This window comes from Entamoeba histolytica, genomic scaffold, assembly GCF_000208925.1.
Source record: "Entamoeba histolytica HM-1:IMSS scf_1104750516925 genomic scaffold, whole genome shotgun sequence".
NCBI lineage: Eukaryota > Evosea > Mastigamoebida > Endamoebidae > Entamoeba > Entamoeba histolytica.
Window position 1 is genome coordinate 16,034 of NW_001914974.1, and position 16,825 is coordinate 32,858.

The 16,825-nt window shown below is 26.1% G+C and overlaps 10 protein-coding genes across 10 annotated transcripts; 4 read left to right on the plus strand and 6 right to left on the minus strand.

The window, feature by feature from the left end:
* Nucleotides 1–435: 435 nt before the first annotated feature.
* Nucleotides 436–1,600, minus strand: EHI_042090 (uncharacterized protein; the record flags this gene model as incomplete). Its single annotated transcript, XM_651461.2, has 1 exon — nt 436–1,600. The coding sequence occupies one exon, from the start codon at nt 1,598–1,600 to the stop codon at nt 452–454; it is 1,149 nt and encodes a 382-aa protein (XP_656553.1). The 3' UTR covers nt 436–451.
* Nucleotides 1,601–1,812: 212 nt separating this feature from the next.
* On the plus strand, nt 1,813–2,562 carry EHI_042100 (uncharacterized protein; the record flags this gene model as incomplete). Its single annotated transcript, XM_651460.2, has 1 exon — nt 1,813–2,562. The coding sequence occupies one exon, from the start codon at nt 1,813–1,815 to the stop codon at nt 2,560–2,562; it is 750 nt and encodes a 249-aa protein (XP_656552.2).
* Nucleotides 2,563–2,814: 252 nt separating this feature from the next.
* On the minus strand, nt 2,815–3,957 carry EHI_042110 (uncharacterized protein; the record flags this gene model as incomplete). Its single annotated transcript, XM_651459.1, has 1 exon — nt 2,815–3,957. One exon carries the CDS (start codon nt 3,955–3,957, stop codon nt 2,815–2,817), a length of 1,143 nt encoding a protein of 380 aa, XP_656551.1.
* Nucleotides 3,958–4,137: 180 nt separating this feature from the next.
* EHI_042120 (inositol 1,3,4-trisphosphate 5/6-kinase) lies at nt 4,138–5,001 on the plus strand (the record flags this gene model as incomplete). Its single annotated transcript, XM_651458.1, has 1 exon — nt 4,138–5,001. One exon carries the CDS (start codon nt 4,138–4,140, stop codon nt 4,999–5,001), a length of 864 nt encoding a protein of 287 aa, XP_656550.1.
* Nucleotides 5,002–5,408: 407 nt separating this feature from the next.
* Nucleotides 5,409–7,856, plus strand: EHI_042130 (uncharacterized protein; the record flags this gene model as incomplete). The annotated part of the gene is made up of 1 exon (XM_651457.2): nt 5,409–7,856. One exon carries the CDS (start codon nt 5,409–5,411, stop codon nt 7,854–7,856), a length of 2,448 nt encoding a protein of 815 aa, XP_656549.2.
* A 67-nt stretch (nt 7,857–7,923) lies between these two features.
* EHI_042140 (aldehyde dehydrogenase 1, putative) lies at nt 7,924–9,513 on the minus strand (the record flags this gene model as incomplete). The annotated part of the gene is made up of 1 exon (XM_651456.1): nt 7,924–9,513. The coding sequence occupies one exon, from the start codon at nt 9,511–9,513 to the stop codon at nt 7,924–7,926; it is 1,590 nt and encodes a 529-aa protein (XP_656548.1).
* A 2,011-nt stretch (nt 9,514–11,524) lies between these two features.
* Nucleotides 11,525–12,826, minus strand: EHI_042150 (PH-protein kinase domain containing protein; the record flags this gene model as incomplete). Its single annotated transcript, XM_651455.1, has 1 exon — nt 11,525–12,826. One exon carries the CDS (start codon nt 12,824–12,826, stop codon nt 11,525–11,527), a length of 1,302 nt encoding a protein of 433 aa, XP_656547.1.
* Nucleotides 12,827–12,953: 127 nt separating this feature from the next.
* On the minus strand, nt 12,954–13,445 carry EHI_042160 (tRNA intron endonuclease, putative; the record flags this gene model as incomplete). Its single annotated transcript, XM_650505.2, has 1 exon — nt 12,954–13,445. The coding sequence occupies one exon, from the start codon at nt 13,443–13,445 to the stop codon at nt 12,954–12,956; it is 492 nt and encodes a 163-aa protein (XP_655597.1).
* A 304-nt stretch (nt 13,446–13,749) lies between these two features.
* EHI_042170 (aminoacyl-histidine dipeptidase, putative) lies at nt 13,750–15,300 on the plus strand (the record flags this gene model as incomplete). The annotated part of the gene is made up of 1 exon (XM_650504.1): nt 13,750–15,300. One exon carries the CDS (start codon nt 13,750–13,752, stop codon nt 15,298–15,300), a length of 1,551 nt encoding a protein of 516 aa, XP_655596.1.
* Nucleotides 15,301–15,371: 71 nt separating this feature from the next.
* EHI_042180 (uncharacterized protein) lies at nt 15,372–15,941 on the minus strand (the record flags this gene model as incomplete). Its single annotated transcript, XM_651452.1, has 1 exon — nt 15,372–15,941. The coding sequence occupies one exon, from the start codon at nt 15,939–15,941 to the stop codon at nt 15,372–15,374; it is 570 nt and encodes a 189-aa protein (XP_656544.1).
* Nucleotides 15,942–16,825: the final 884 nt, after the last annotated feature.

The window sequence follows — 16,825 nt, forward strand, 5'->3', positions numbered from 1 at the left end:
ATTTATATTTCTTGAAGTATACAAATAACATAACTTCTTGCAGTTGATATTAATTTTTGTTTTTTTCCATTAACTTTAACAATAAATTCATCTGCATTTTCTGTACATGAAATTTCTGTAATACTTGTCCATTCCCATACTTCAATTAATTCATATGTTCCACTAGTAAGTAGTGCAACAAAATCTTTTGAAATACACATTTGTAAATCTTTATTTGCTATTAATCTAACTCTCTTAACTAATACTCTTTTCTCTGTTACTTGTGAAAAGAATTTAATTGAGAGAGAACCTGTTGGATATTTACTAAGTTCACTCATTTATTTGTTTATTTTCAGTTCTTCTTTTCATTTTCTGTTTCTTCATTTTATTTCTTCTCTTTCCTTCTCTTTTTCTTTTTTATTTCTTCAAAATTTAACCCAAACTTTTCTTTTATCTTATTTTAATTCCTCACTTATTTATACCAATTATTTATTCGTTGCTTCATCCGCTCACTTTGTTCTTTTGTAACTCTTCCTTTCTTTTTTCTTATTTCTTGTGTTGCTATCCTTTCTTCTAATTCCCCTCTTGCTTTTTCTTCAACTAATTCGTCTGTTTCAACTCCCCTTGCTTCTTCAAAACAACATGGATGTACTGCTTCAAAACACACCCCCGCACGCACCATAGGTACTGCTGCACATCCTACCATCATTCCTCTCATAAATCTATTCTGTGTTGTAAACAATCCATCTTTAAATTCAACTTGAATATCAGGCATTTCATACATTTTATCTTTTAAATCTTTTAACGATTCAGCAATTAAAAATATTTGTGGAATTGGTGCAAGTTCATGTTTAAATATTGTTTCAATTTCTATGCCTTCTATTTCCGTGCTTTTAGTTTGTTTTTCTATTTCTTCTTTTGCTCTTTTTTGTTTTTCATTTGGAGGTAATGCTTTAAATGATGGGTCTTTTTCAAGTACTTCTTTGATGTGATTAATAACTCCTTTCATTTGAATCTCTTCAATAGCTCCATTAGTAATTAATTCACCAAGAACATTAGCTGATGCTAATGCTGCATATTGTCCTCCTGTCAATTGTGCTACTGCTCGCATTAATGTTCTTAAATATTCACTTGTTAATGGCTCAGCACCTACACAATATATGACAATATCTTTGTTCATACACTCTCGTACTTCTTTAAGTAAATCACATCCACATGGACATCCTTTAGGAAATCCATCTCCTTCCCTAATAAACCCATGAGGTGGTGCATCACCAATCCAAACTATCACCTTTGCTGCTTTTTCTCGATATTTTAAATTACTTGCACAGTGCATTGCACAACAAACAGACTCTGGTGTATCTCCTCCTCCATTTGCATCCATCTTATTAACGGCTTCTTTAATGCACTTCATAGAATCAGTAAAATCTGTGAGTCTAAATGCAAAAGAACTATCTTGTGGTGGATGGTCTTTATATTCAACAAGTGCAAATCTAACATTACATTTCTCTGATTGTATAATTGTATTTATTATTTTCTCAATGCTTTGTTGTGCAGCATTAAGATATGAACCCATAGATCCTGTGGTATCACATAAAAACACTAAATCAAGTTCAGTCATTCAATGTATTATTAATGAATTTTAGTATTTTTAAGTTTTTTCATCATTTCTTCTTGTTTTTGCTTTTCTTTTTGATGTTTTTAATGTAAAAGTTGTTTTTTTATACTTTGATAATTCTAACAAGAGAAGTTGAAAGAATTTTTATGGTTAATGTATTATAAAAAATTGAAAAGAACTTATAATAAAAGACTGATATGAATAAAAAAAAAGACATGGAAGAAGACACATATTACTCAAACACAGAAGAAATTGAAGAAGGGATGACCGAAGAAGAAAACAATTATGAACAAATAACAGAAATGATAAAAGAGGCAAGTCAATGTTTAAATACAATTCAGAATGAGAGAGAAGCAGCAAGAAAAAATGCAATTGAAAAAGTTCAAATTATGAATGAATTAACAGACAAAATAAAGAAAAGTATAGAGAGACAGGGGGAAATAACAGACAGTTTAATTCAAGAAAAGAATGAACATGCTAAAATTCTTGCAGAATTACAAAAACATGTTAGCAAAAACACAGGAATTCATTGCACTATTGAAATTAATAATGGAGAAATTGTGTTAACACGAGCAAAAGATAGTATTGCTATTGAAAGAGATGTATTGTTTGAAAAAACTATACAGCTACAACACGTTATTGAAGAAATGAAAAGTAAACGTGATAAAAACGAACAAAAAATTGAAGAGAGTCAAAGAAATACTTATGCACTTTCAGAAGAAATAAGATCAAAATCATTTTCCCAACAACCAACAGAAAATGAATTAGGCGTTGAACAAATTGTTAAAGCCTTTGAAAAGAGCAAAGTTGGAACAAAACAATTATTAAATTTTATAAAAATTTGTGAAAATAAACCAGTTTGTTTTGACTTATTGTTTTCATTTATGACAGACTATATTTACTTTCCTAGAGTCCTATCAGAAATAGACAAATTCTTTCAAAATCCAAAACAATATCAAGAATAGAAACCAATAATTATAAAAATAATTCAACTGACATTCATTTAAATAAACAACTTCAACAAAATCTAGTTACAAAGGAGATGAAACAAAATAAAAACTTAAAAGTTAGATGGGGTTTAATGACTTTTCTCTGTATTAGTAGTACTTTAGTTATTTTGTTTGGTATTCTTGTAATTATAGTTGAATGAATTTTAATTGATTATAATTGAAAAGAATTCAATCAAATTATTTAACCAAACAAATAATTCCATCAAATCAAAACGTTTTTAGAATGAATTGGAGAGTATCTATTCTAATAAAAGAAAAATCTAAGTTCTGGAAATGGCTTAAAAATTCTGGTTGTAAATTTTGGAAAGGATAGGTATTTGTTAATGACATGTTGTCTGATTCTTTAAAATGTATTGCCTTATCAAATTGTTCAAGAGAGTCTCTAAAAAATTGAATAAAAATACTACTGATTATATAATGATAAGGAGTAAGTATAATCGGTTTTTGTGAAGGTGAGGTAAGTACAATTCTAGTAATTAGATTATTAATATGTTTACCAATTTTCAAAATATCTTGTTGATTCAAATGGACTGGTTTTATAAACATATTTAATGTGAAAGAAACAATAAACGATATTTCATTTTTTAAAAGAGTACCACTTAACCTTGGTTTAACTAAGTCCATTACTAGCTTTTCTTTTGCTATTAAATTCATCATAAATTCCATTGTAAGAACATTTCTCTTTCTTTGTTTATAATCACTTCTTTTTGTTTCAGTTTCTTTTGTTGTTTCAGTTTCCTTCATTGACATAGCAATAAACTCATTTAATCCACATGAAACTAACCCATTGTTTTCTGATTTCTTTATAGAGAGAATGTCAAGCATTGGAAATTTCTTTTTTCTCTTTATTTGTTTATTAACTTCAATTTCATAATCATTTATTATCAATAATCCTATCAAAATAGCTTGTTGACATGCTTCATATGTTTTAAATGATTTTTTTGATTCCTCCCATTCGTATTTTGTTTCTTCTTGTTTTTTAACATCATTTGTACGTACATGACCAAGTAATGTACATGTTTGAATTGCATTATCAGAAAATGAAGTTGTAGTTGATCTAGTTTTGGTTGTATCTGTTCTTAATCTAAGAGTAGATGTTAATGAAGAGCTACTATTAAAAGAAGGTAATGAAGGTCGTGTATTAAATTTTGAAGGTTTAATTTCATCTTTTAGTGTCTGAATCTTCTTTTTAGGTATTGTCTTTACACGTAAATTGGCATTACAGTACTCTTCATATTTCTTATCACTTGGTCGTTGTTCCTTTGAATATAAATTGTAATTATAATTTTCAATTGAAGTTCGAATAGGGTGTGTTGGAAATATTAATGGAGTGTTAAATTCTTTTGTCATTGACAATAACTATTTTATAGATGATAGGGTTGTCTTTTCTTCTATCTATATTTCTATAGATAACCCTTTGATATCCTCCTTTATTAACTTTTTTCAAATTGATGAATAGAACTAATAATCATTTTAAGTTTTCTCTTTTTCTAAAAAATAAATTCATTAGTCGAACTTAAAAAAATACAAATGAAAAAAGTTATAATTCACATATCAGATGCAAAGAAAAAAAAGATGGGATGGAATGAAAACAATATTTCTTTTTGTTATAAAAATAATGTCATCAATGTTTATTGTGGAAGTGATTTGACACAACCCTTTGACATTTTATTACCAAAAATAATCAATGATCAAGATTGTCAAAGAATCTTAGATTCAATAAAAAATAATCCAGACGCACTGGTTATAGACCCAATTCAAACCCAACAAATAATTCAATCAAGAAAATTAACCTATGAAAGACTTACTCAATATGGAATTGATTGCCCACGATTTATTGTTATTCAGTCTCATCAAGAAATGATGATATTTCTCAATAAACATCAAAACATTCATCTTCCAGTTATTACAAAACCAATCCCATCTCAAGGAAGTCATGAATCACATGAAATGACAATTATTAATCATCCAAATGGATTTAATTATGTTAAATATCCATGTGTTATTCAAGAATATATAAATCATAATGGACAATTAACTAAAGTATTTTGTATAGGGAAGAAGGTTATTTCATCCACTATTCAAGAGTCATTGGGAAATATTGATAGTAGTTGCAAATTGGAGTATTTCAGTTTTAATAATGAAGACCCTGAATCAAAGAAAAAGTACTTTTTAACATCAAGCCAAATGAAACCTTTTACACCTATGGAATTACAAAATTATTGTGATTTATTGTCCAAAGCATTTAATATAACTTTATTTGGATTTGATATCATTAGAGAAAATGGAACAGGAAAACCATATATAATAGACATTAATCATTTTCCTTCGTACAACAAATCATTTTCACTCCAAAGTTTTACAGAAGAGTTACTTAATGAATGTGGTATTTAGTTTTGGTTTAATACACCTTCATTTGTTTTTTTTTAATTAAATATTTTTTTTCTTTTTTCATCTCAAAACTAATTAATGTTACTCATTGAATGCAGCAACAAACTAATTCAGCAACATTTTTTGAAGGTATTTTAAACTCATTACAGTTGTCAAATTGTGATAAATTACAAACATTAATTAGATTAAATAATTCATTAACTTCAATCGAAACAATTTCTCCTCCTTCTTTTATTCTTTTAACGAAATTACTAGAATGGCTACAAAGATCATTGGAGAGAAGATTACCATCAACACAGTATGTAATAATTACATACTCTTTAATATTCAAATTAATTCGTTTATTATTAAATGATAAAAGTATACAAAAACCGAATATATCAGCTTTAATAAGAGCATGTGTTGAATCAATGTCACATTATTCTGTATTATCACTAAATATTTCTCTTTTTTCACATTCACTTCAACTTATATCTAAACTCATTCGATTCTACCCTCAATTATTTAACCTATTCTATAGTTCATTTAGGGATTTATGTATTCAACCATACATTGGAAGGTTTACTCCAATTCAATTGGAAAATGTATCAATATTAGTAGAGTTTCATGTCAGTAAAATTGTTGAAATTGCTATTGAACATAATGCAACAGCAAGCATACCAATGCTTTATCCTGTTACATCATTGTTTAATGTCCATTCAGAGCCACCACCAAGTAATTGTCGAGTAGTAAAAAAGATTGTTGATCGATATCCTGGAATTGAACGTTTAAGTGGAGATCAATTAGCCGAAATTCTCATTAATATAATTGAACGTCCAGTTCCAGACTTTCCATATAGATATAATATGCCACCAATAATGATGTCACACTTTTATTCAATTTGGACTGCTTTTATAAATAAAATGGAAGAAGGTATGATAGAAGAAGAAGATAGAGAGAATGATAGATTTCAAGATAAAGAAAAAGAAGTAGTAACTAATAGACTAATTAGTATGGAAGAAATCAAACTTGAAGAACAAGAAGAAGTAGAAGTTGTTAATACTAATTTAATTGATCTTCAAAGAGATGATACACTTGTAACAGTAGTTGAATTCGCTACAGACTCAGTAGTTAGACTTTGTCATAGTTATGAACAAAGTTGTCATCCTGATGAAAAAAGACTTTGTGAAAAGGTGGTTTCAGATATATTGTTAATGTTAATAAAAGAAGTTGATTTAGAAACTATACGTTTAGAAGATAAAACACTCGTAGACTATTTGATTTATTTTACTACAAAGGACAATTGTAAAAATATAAAATTAATCATATTTCTTATGTTTGAGTTATACCTTAGAAAGTATAATGAATTATATTTAGCAATTTTCAAAAAGGTATTATTTGAATTAATTCATCCACCACAACCAGGACTTATTACATTTTTTAATCAAATTCCTCTTATTCCACGTGACATAGAAGAAATAGATAATATTCTTTCATTATTAAGAATTGAAAAACACATGGAAGAAGAAGAAACAAATAACAGTTTACAAAACAATCAAATAAATGAACAAAATAAAAAAGAAGAAGAAAGTCCTAAGAAAGAAGAAAAGAAAATAGAAATAATTATTTCAGATAATGAAGAAAATAATGAAATTGTAAAGAAAGTTGTTGATTTTACAATTAGAATTATCAAACAAACACCACAAAGTTATATTGTTTTATTACCATTATTAACAAAACATTTATATTGTTATCCAATTGATTTACAAATTAATGTCATTACTCGAATTTGTACTGAAATTTACCCATTTATCCCTGGAGGATTTCGTAATGGAATTGTTCCTATTTTAAAATTAATTTGTGAATCAAATGAATATGAATATACAATGGCTATTGTACGTTTATTATATGCAATGTGTTTATATCAAAATGATTTATTAATTGAAATAATTAAACAATTACAAGATATAATTGTTACTGATACATTTATTGATGCATTCTTTGGTAATTTGACATCTCTATTAAAACCATTAGTATATATTATATTTGAAGAACAAAATTTTATTCAATACGTTCATTTTATTTCAACTAATGACAATAAATTAAATCAATATAAAATTACATTACTTGAAAATATTTGTGATTTTTATCTTCCATCTCTTCCTGAACATCAATGTTCAGTTAGAGTACAAACATTAGTAAATGTTATATTGTCATATTTTTTAAAAGAACCAATGAAATATTCTCAATTTGTTGTTAGTATTCTTCCAGTACTTAATCCTCCTTATTTTAAACAAATATTTTCATGGTTAATTAGCAATTTAGAATCTCAACCAAAATATATTGAAATTATATTTGATCGTATAATTTCAAGTAGAGCTTCTCGTTATAAATTTGAAGATATCATTATTAATTTAATTGACTCTAAAACAAGTCATCTAGTTGAATATGTAGAACTTCTTTGTTCTGTTGTTAAGAACCATCCAAATACTTCATTAAGAACAAAAATTAATTTTATGCAATCTATGGATATTCTTATTTCAAAAAAGACAGATACCTCTACTTGTCTTCTTTGTCTTGTTAATATAATTAAATTATCTACTGGAATTAAATACATTACACTTATCGATAAATTACTTAGAGTTATTAAAACAAGTGAAATTACTGATACAATATTACCAGTGTTTGTTGAATTGATTGAATTAACGATTCCTTCAGGAATTCATTTATTAATGTTATTGTCAGAAGAAAGGATTAGAGGTGTTATGAATGAACATCCAAAGATTGTTCAAATTATTAGAGAACTTCCACGACAAGACTATGATAAATTAGATAAGACTGTCAGAAAAGTTATAGAATCTTTAATCAAACCAAATTGATTTTAATTTTTTTTTGTTTATTATTTTTTTTTATAAATTTTACAATAAAACTTAATAATTATTTCAATTAAAGATATGAAACAACTGGAATTTCACTTGCAGCCATACGATCAACTGCCCATGACTGGAATGAAGTAAATGGCCAATCTTTCAATGATAAATCAAAACTAGTATGACCATTACAAACAGCACGTGGACGAGAGAATGTATCAAATGTATATTTTCCATGATAACAACCAATACCACTTTGACAATTTCCTCCAAAAGGTAGATTTGGATTTAATAAATGAACAATGCTATCATTATTATAGATAGCACCTGAATTAATGTTTGCAATAACATGTTCAAACATATCATTATCTTCTGTAAAAACATAACACGCCAATGGATTTGGATGTTGTTTAACCATTTCAAATACTTCATCAAGAGTATCATATTCAATAACTGGAAGGATTGGACCAAAAATTTCTTCTTTCATACAAAGGTCATCAATTTTAACATTTTGAAGAATGGTTGGTTGAACATATTTATTTTCTATATCAACTTCTCCTCCATAATAAACATCACTTTGGTCAATAATTTCTTTCATTTTTTTTGCTGCACTTTTAGTTATTATTCTACCGAAATCTTCACTTTTCTTTTGGTCTTCTCCAAAGAATTTGATGAAACTATTCTTTACAGCTTCACAAAACTCATTCTTAATGCTTCGTGGAACAAAAACATGATCAACACATACACAAATTTGACCAGCATTAATTGATTTTGCCCAAGCTATTCTCTTAGCAGCAACTTTCAAATTAACACTTTTGTCAACAATAGCTGGGTTCTTTCCTCCTAATTCTAATGTAGCAGGAACCATTTTCTCTGCAGCAGCTTGATTAATAAGTTTACCAACATAAGTAGACCCTGTAAAGAAGTAATAATCAAATGAAGCAGAGCAACATTCTTGAATAGCTTCTCTTCCAGTTAGATATTCACAACGCAAATACTCTGATGGAATGTATTTATCACATAATTCTGCAATGAGTTTAGAAGTTGCCATAGAGTATTTACTCATTTTTAAAAATACTGTATTTCCACATGCAAGTGCTCCAGCACATGGAATTAGTGATAAATTAGCGGGGAAATTCCATGGAGAAATAACACATACACAGCCATAAGGTTCACGTTCAACAAATGACTTTCCAAAGAGTTGGGCACAAACAGTTGGAACTTGTTTTCTTTTAAGATATTTGTTTAAATTCTTCCTTAAGAAATTAATTTCATGAATAACAGAATTTACTTCAGCAACACACATACCAACATCCCTATGAAGGTCTTCTCTGATAGCATTACTTATCGCTTGTTTATTATCAAGTACCATTCTATATAAACAATACAATACTTCCTTCCTAGCATCCAAATGTCTTAATGCATTAGTAGAATACGACTCTTTAAGTGTTTTACAAATAGTTTGAATGTCTTGGTATTTCGTTGGTTCTAAGGGTTGTTGGTTTTTAATTTGTTCTAATCTTTGATTAAATAATTTCTTTTCTTTAGAGTCACCAATAATATACTTTAAGGCATGAGAAATAAGGAGCAAAACACTCAAAATACATACTCCAATGAATAAAATATTAAAAAGAACATCTGACAATGAAAGCACATAAGCCTCCATGAATCTTAGTCTGAATACTACAGTTCATAGAATCTTCCTTTTATTTGAAGTATTATGGTTTGTTCAAGCAAATTGTTCTTCCTCAAAACTACATTTTATCTCCTTATTTATCAAAAAAGTGAACAATCTCAGACAACTTTTCGTTTAGGTAATCAAGAATATAGTAGATTAATAGTTTAAAATACTAAAAAAAACAATATAAAAATAATGTTCAAAGTTTTTTAAAATGCCTATTTAGGGTAAAATTACTTTGAAATATTTTTCTTATTGAAAGTGATAAGTTTGGTTGTTTCAAAATTTTTAATAATTACAAAGTAACAAATAGTTTCTCATCCAAACCACAAATAGAAGTGTCTTAATTAAACGAATATTCTTCCTCAAAAACAAAAGTTATATTTTTTTGTTGTTATTTTGAAAAAATACTATTTGTATCAAAAGAAGTCTCATATCCTAAACAAAAAACTTTAATGAATTAAAATATTTATTTTCACATTTTTATTCGAGTTAAGTGTCTTTGTTTTTTTTTTAATTCTAACATTAATATTATCCCTTTTCAAGATAGAGTAATACACTTTAAAAGAGAGTCATAAAATTATTATAATTTCATTATTTAATTAAACCTAAACAGTTATTGTTTTCAATGTATTTCAACATAGTATTTGAAATAACATTGGTTTATTGTTAAAAGGTACATTCATACTTTAGTTTTATTCACTTTTCTTATACAACTATAAAAATGAAGTATTTTTAATTATTGTTTTGTTTATTAAGATAAAATAGCTTGGAAGAGGATATTAGACTTTAATTTTTTTGTGTATTGTCAACATTATCTAAAATTGTTTATTTTCATTTCTTAAGTATCAACATCCTTCTTTTTCTTTAATCTAAGTTAAACTCATTTTTTCTTTTAAATTAAAAATTTTTTGAGTTTAAAAAGAATAAATTGTTTATTACTTAAACGACACAAAAATTCATTGAAAGAGGTGGTTGATAGAATAAAGCCAATGAATTAGAGTTTATAACATAACTAATAATGTTTGTAAGATAAATTTAAATTTTGAGAAGTAAAATATTATTATTTTCATTATTATGTGAAAAATAAAAATTGAGTTATTTAATTTTTGGATTGGAATATTTCTTTAAGTTAATATTCTATCAATGAACAAGTGTTTATCAAATTGTTTGATTAACTTTATGTTTTAATCATAAAACCTATAATTATTTTATTTATATCAATATTAAAGAAATAATATTTTGACATAAATTCTTCATTAATATCTTACAATTGAAATATTTAATATTTTTAGTCAATATAGAGTTATGTCTATATCATAAATTCCCTTTTCATTTGAAATAATTTTATCTACTTTAATTGATTTAATAAGATCTATTTTATTATAATTTTCTTTAATGAAACGTTTTTCATAAATACATAATAATTTAAATCATAATATAATGTTATGACTTACACTTGATGTTTCATTTTAGTTGATTTATTTTTTATACTACATATATTTACTATAATCTACATTCTTTTATGTTAAAATTAAATGAGTGATTTATTATTATTTTTATCTAATATCTTCACGAAAAAAAAGAAATAAATTAAACTGTTTTAATAAAAAGGACATACTTCTAAGTTTAAGATTTTATAAACCTTATATTTTAGAAGAATCAAATCAAAATAATCTTATACTTTTGTAGGTTTTTGAATTACAAACTATTTAATTATTTTTATTGTTATAGAATATTTTCTAGCAGAAGTTTATTCAATTAATAATTAAACAAAGAATTTCAAAAGTCTAAGTCACAAGAATTATATAAACAATTGAATTATTATCAGAATATTTGAAAATAATTAGTAGTACTATTTATAACTTATAGTATTATTCTAAGAAAGAATTAAAAATAGAATTGAGTGAGAATTGAAAAAAAAAATTATTAACACATAAAAAAAACACCAACAAGATTGAAATTATCAAATGACAAATATGATAAAGATGACAATAACTTATTTGCAATAAGTAAAATCATTGAAATAGTCTTTAGAATCAACAACTTCTCCTTCATCAATTTTAGCTGTTTCATTAATAATATCTTCATTAAAATTAGAAGTATCAGTTTTATCTTTTAAAACAGGAACAAAAGGAGGAGTTAATTTCTTTTTGAATAATCCTTCCCAGTCAAATCCTTTAAACCAACAATGTGATTTAATACGATTTGGGTCTGTTAAACGTTTTTCTGGATCTTTAACTAATAACTCTTGAATACAACGTTTACAATCAGCAGTAGGATAAGAAACATTTGGAAAGATGACAGGGTCATGAATAATCTTTTGGAATAATTGTTGAATATCTTCTGAAGTAAATGGAGCATGTCCATGAATCATTTCATAAATTAAAATACCAAATCCCCACCAATCTACAGGTTCTGAATAATCTTTACCAACAACAACTTCTGGAGCGAGATATTCTGGTGTACCACAAAAAGTACTTGTAGTATTTTCTTTTGTAACATTTTCTTTAGAAAGTCCAAAATCAGTTAAACGAAGATAACCATCAGCACCAATTAAAATATTTTCTGGTTTAATATCACGATAAACAATATTTGATGAATGAAGATGTTCTATTGCAAGTAAAATTTGAGCTGAATAAAATTTAGCATCTTCTTCACTTACTTTTCCATTCTTTTGTAAATAATAATAAAATTCACCTCCAGGACAATAATCAATAATATAAAATAAATGAGTTGGTGTTTGGAATGAATAATATAAATTTACTAAGAAAGGATGATGTAATTTAGAGAGGATACGTCTTTCAGACATAGTATGTTCAATTTCTTCATATTCAATAATTTGTTTTTTTTCAATAGTTTTCATTGCAAATATTTCATGAGTAGAAATCATTTCAACTAAAAATACTTTTCCATAAGCTCCTTTACCTAATAAACACTTAACATCAAAATCTTTTTGTGTTACTGTTTCTGTAGTAATTTTAGACTTATAAATATTTGATTGTTGTGAATGACAAATAATAGATGTTAACCATAATAATCTATCTTCTTCATTTGCTGCACTTAAATGAAATGTTCTTGATGGTGTACAAATACGAATTATATTTTCATATTTCTTATGATAATTATCAACTGCTGTAATATGTGTAGCAAGAGATAAATTTATTATACCCATTAATGTCTTTTTATCTTGTTCTTTATAATAATATAATGAATCATTATTTAATTCAAAATATCTTTTTTTCCAAGACTTCCAACTTCCACCTTCTTTCATAAGCCATCCTTGTGTTTTTTCTTCCATTTCAAAGTAATTGATCTTTAAGATCTCTTTTTTTACCAATCTTTTGTTTCCTTTTTTTTTTAAAAACGAAAACCAAAAATTTATTGAATTATTGACTTTTTACTGGTTTTTTTATATCTTTTTTCTTTTACTTATTTTCCATTGAAACCCAATTAATTTCTTTCATTGTTATGAAAGAATTATCATAATTACAAAGTAATAAATGTTTTTTTACATTATGTAATAATCTACATAATCCAATTAATTCATTATTTATTAAAGATTGATGAATATTCATTAAAATCACTCCATAAGATGAATGACAATATTGTGGATGGTTTTTATAAACAACAAAGTCACATCCATATTTAAATCCATCTTTAATAAATAAACCTTTCTTTTTTAATTCACAATATAATTGATATTTCATTTTTTCTTTTTCATTTAATACAATAGTTCGATAGTCTTCTTTATTAATTTCATTCAATTCATTAAGATAGACATATTCAATCTTAGTAATAATACTTATTGGTTCATCTTTGTCTATCCCTTTTTGTTTAAATAAAGACTTTCCAATACCATATTTTTGATATATATAAATTGGATTGTGGATAGTAATAAATTCATCACCATCACTCATATTTTATTTCTGATTGGAAGAACTTTCCAATCAAATCTATTTTTCAATACCAATCTGAAAATTTCAGAAAATATTTAGTTCTATTCTTCAAAGTTGTTGGTTATTTAAGTTTTTATAAAAAAGAAGAAAGTAAACACATAAAAGGAATATATATCAAAGAAATAATTTAAATAAGAATAAACAAAATTAGAATCAAATAGTTCGAGAATGTCATAGAATAAGATTCTACTAAGCACTTTATCTTCTACACCATTCCAGTTGATATAAAACCAAGAGAAACTAAAAAGTAAAATGAAATAACAACATGGACGCTAAATCACTCTTTAAATATGAACATTCTATGGAAATGTATAACCAACTTTGTAATATTTGTAAAGATGAAGGTTCTAAAGTATATTGGAAATGGTTCCTTGCATTAGATGAAATTCCAAGAAGATCAGGAGCAAGAGAAGCACCATCTAATTGGTTAATTGAAATTGCAAAGAAATCAGGATTAGAATATAAAGTAGATAAAGAAAAGAATATTTGTATTTATGTTCCAGCATCTAAAGGATTTGAAGATAAACCATCAGTTTGTATTCAAGGACATTATGATATGGTAGGAACTGTTGCAGCAGGAGTTCAACATGATTTCACTAAAGATCCAATTAAAATGAAACTTGAAGATGGTATTTTATCAGCACAAGGAACTACTCTTGGAGGAGATGATGGAACTGGAGTTGCATGTGGACTTGCATATATGGAACTTAGAGATAAATTCCAACATCCAGCATTAGAACTTCTTTTTACAGCAGATGAAGAAATTGGATGTCTTGGAGCTGCAGGACTTGTTCCAGGGGAATTATTAACAGAAAAATGTAAATATCTTATTAATGTTGATTCAGAAGATTGGGGAGAAGTTACAATTTCATCAGCAGGAACAGCATTTAGAGTTGGAAAAGTTCCAGTTAAATTTGAAAATGCTAAAAGTGGATTAACATCAATTAATATTGTTGTTGAAAAGTTTAATGGAGGACATAGTGGAGTTGATATTCAACATCAAAGAGCTAATGCACTTAAATGGGTTGTTGATCTTATTATTCATAGTCCTTCTCTTTTAAGAGTTAATAAACATCAATATCATATTGTTAAATTTGAAGCAGGACATGCTCATAATGCTATTCCATCTCATGCTAATGTTACTATTGCAGTTCCAAATGATATTGCAGAAGCTGTTATGAAAGAAATTAAAGCTAATCATGAAGCACTTACTGTTCTTTATAGTGGAACTAGTGATGTTAAACCAGAAATTAATGTTTCATCAACACCACTTGCTGAAGGAACACAAATTGTTTCATATACTTCAACATGTAATTGTCTCCAATTAGTTGAAAAACTTCCACATGGAGTTCTTAGATTCTCAGAAGATGTAGAAGGATTAGTTGAAACATCACAATCAGTTTCTATTGGTAAACTTGAAGGAAATACATTCAATATTACTATTTTTGCACGTTCAAGTAAAGATGAAGATATGCTTACTCTTGTTGAAGCTGATTATAAAATGTTTAAATGTCATGGAGCTACATTTGAAAAAGCTGTTGATGATGCATGTGGATGGCCAGCTGAACCAAATAATCATTTACTTAAGACTCTTAAAGAATGTTATAAAGAAATGTACAAATCAGAAATTAAAACAGTTGCAATTCATGCTGGTCTTGAAAATTCTATTATTATGGAAAAATATAAGAATTTGAACCTTCATTCTATTTCTCTTGGTCCATCAGTTCATGATGTTCATACTCCAAAAGAACATGTTCATGTTGAAACTGCAACTCAACTTTATGCACTTCTTATTTCTGTTATGGAGAAACTTTAAACAACAAAAATCAATTTAATTGATTTTATTCATTTCTATATTTCTTCTTATTCTTTTTGTTTTAATCTTTTCTACTTTTTTTTAATAGAATTTTGTGCACTATAATGATATGGAATTAAACCACTTCCTTTAACTGTTTTTTCAAAATCTTCATCTTTTGTTCCTGATAATTCTTTCCATTTCCCCACAATTTCTCTATCTAAATTTGGTAAGTCATTTAATAATCGTTTCTTGGGATCACTAAAAAAATATATTTCTTTTGATCTTCCTCCTTCTTCTACAACAACTATATCATATTTTTCTGGATGTTCAACCATTGATGCTAAGTCTTTTTCTACATCTGGATATGCATCATCTAATAAAGACCTTGCTACTGATTTGAATTTAGAATCATGTATAATCTTAATTAACCCTTCTAAGTTTGTTGCATTGATTTTTGGTTTATATTTAAACGTTTTTCTGACTGGATTATATTCCACTGAACTTGACATTGTTGAAAGTCTTTGAAATAATTCTGTACCTTCAGAAACATCATATCCCAATTCATTTAATATTTGTTTTATATCATACTCTTTTCTATTCTTCTTTAAATGCTCAACAATTGCACTTTGTTGTGTTCTAACATCCATTCCATAGTTCATTTTGTTTATTTTTTTTTAGTTCTTGTTATTGTTAAATTTTAATGATAATAGCATTAGGAATTTGTTCTAACACTGAAAGTAGATGCTTGATATTTTCATATAAGATAAAACATATTTTATAATAATTACAATAATAAATAACACATCAAAAAATACAAATTTTCTATTTATATTTCCTAATTTCTTTCTTCTGTACTGTCTTAAATCATTTCAATCTTTCATGTAAAAGATTTTCATATATCCTTATTATTATTATTTAATAGAAAAAAATTTTCAATTCTATTGTATAACATCATAATAATTAAACTTTCTGTATATTCATTAATCTCTTTATTTGAAAAATAGATTAATTAGAGTTATAACACATATAATATTTAAACAATTATTAGAGGTATTTTCAATAGTTTTGATCAAACCAATGAATATTAATTGAATATCTCCTTCTTAGTTTTAAAATAAAACATCTTAGGAAGATTAGTCTGTTAACCAAGACTATTTAAAAACCGTAAAAAATAATAACCAATAACTATTCTAATGAAATAGAAAAAAAAACACAACAATGTTATTGTAAAACATTAGAACACAACCTCATAATAATAAAATATATAATTTTAAATGATCAACTATTCTAACTCTATTCATTACAAAAGAAAAGTTATTTTAAAATTATCTCTAATAATTCCTATCTACTTCCAAAAAAAAAGAATAACACTAAAATAGTTAAGTTAAAAAATAAAATAACCAAACAATATAAAAGGAATATACTCATGTGTTAATTTCACATGATTCAATCTTTCATTCAATAAAATAAATAATAAGAAAGAGTTAATTTTAATTTTCAAACTTCTAAACAAAAAAAAAGAAAAAAGAGTGTGTTATTTGAT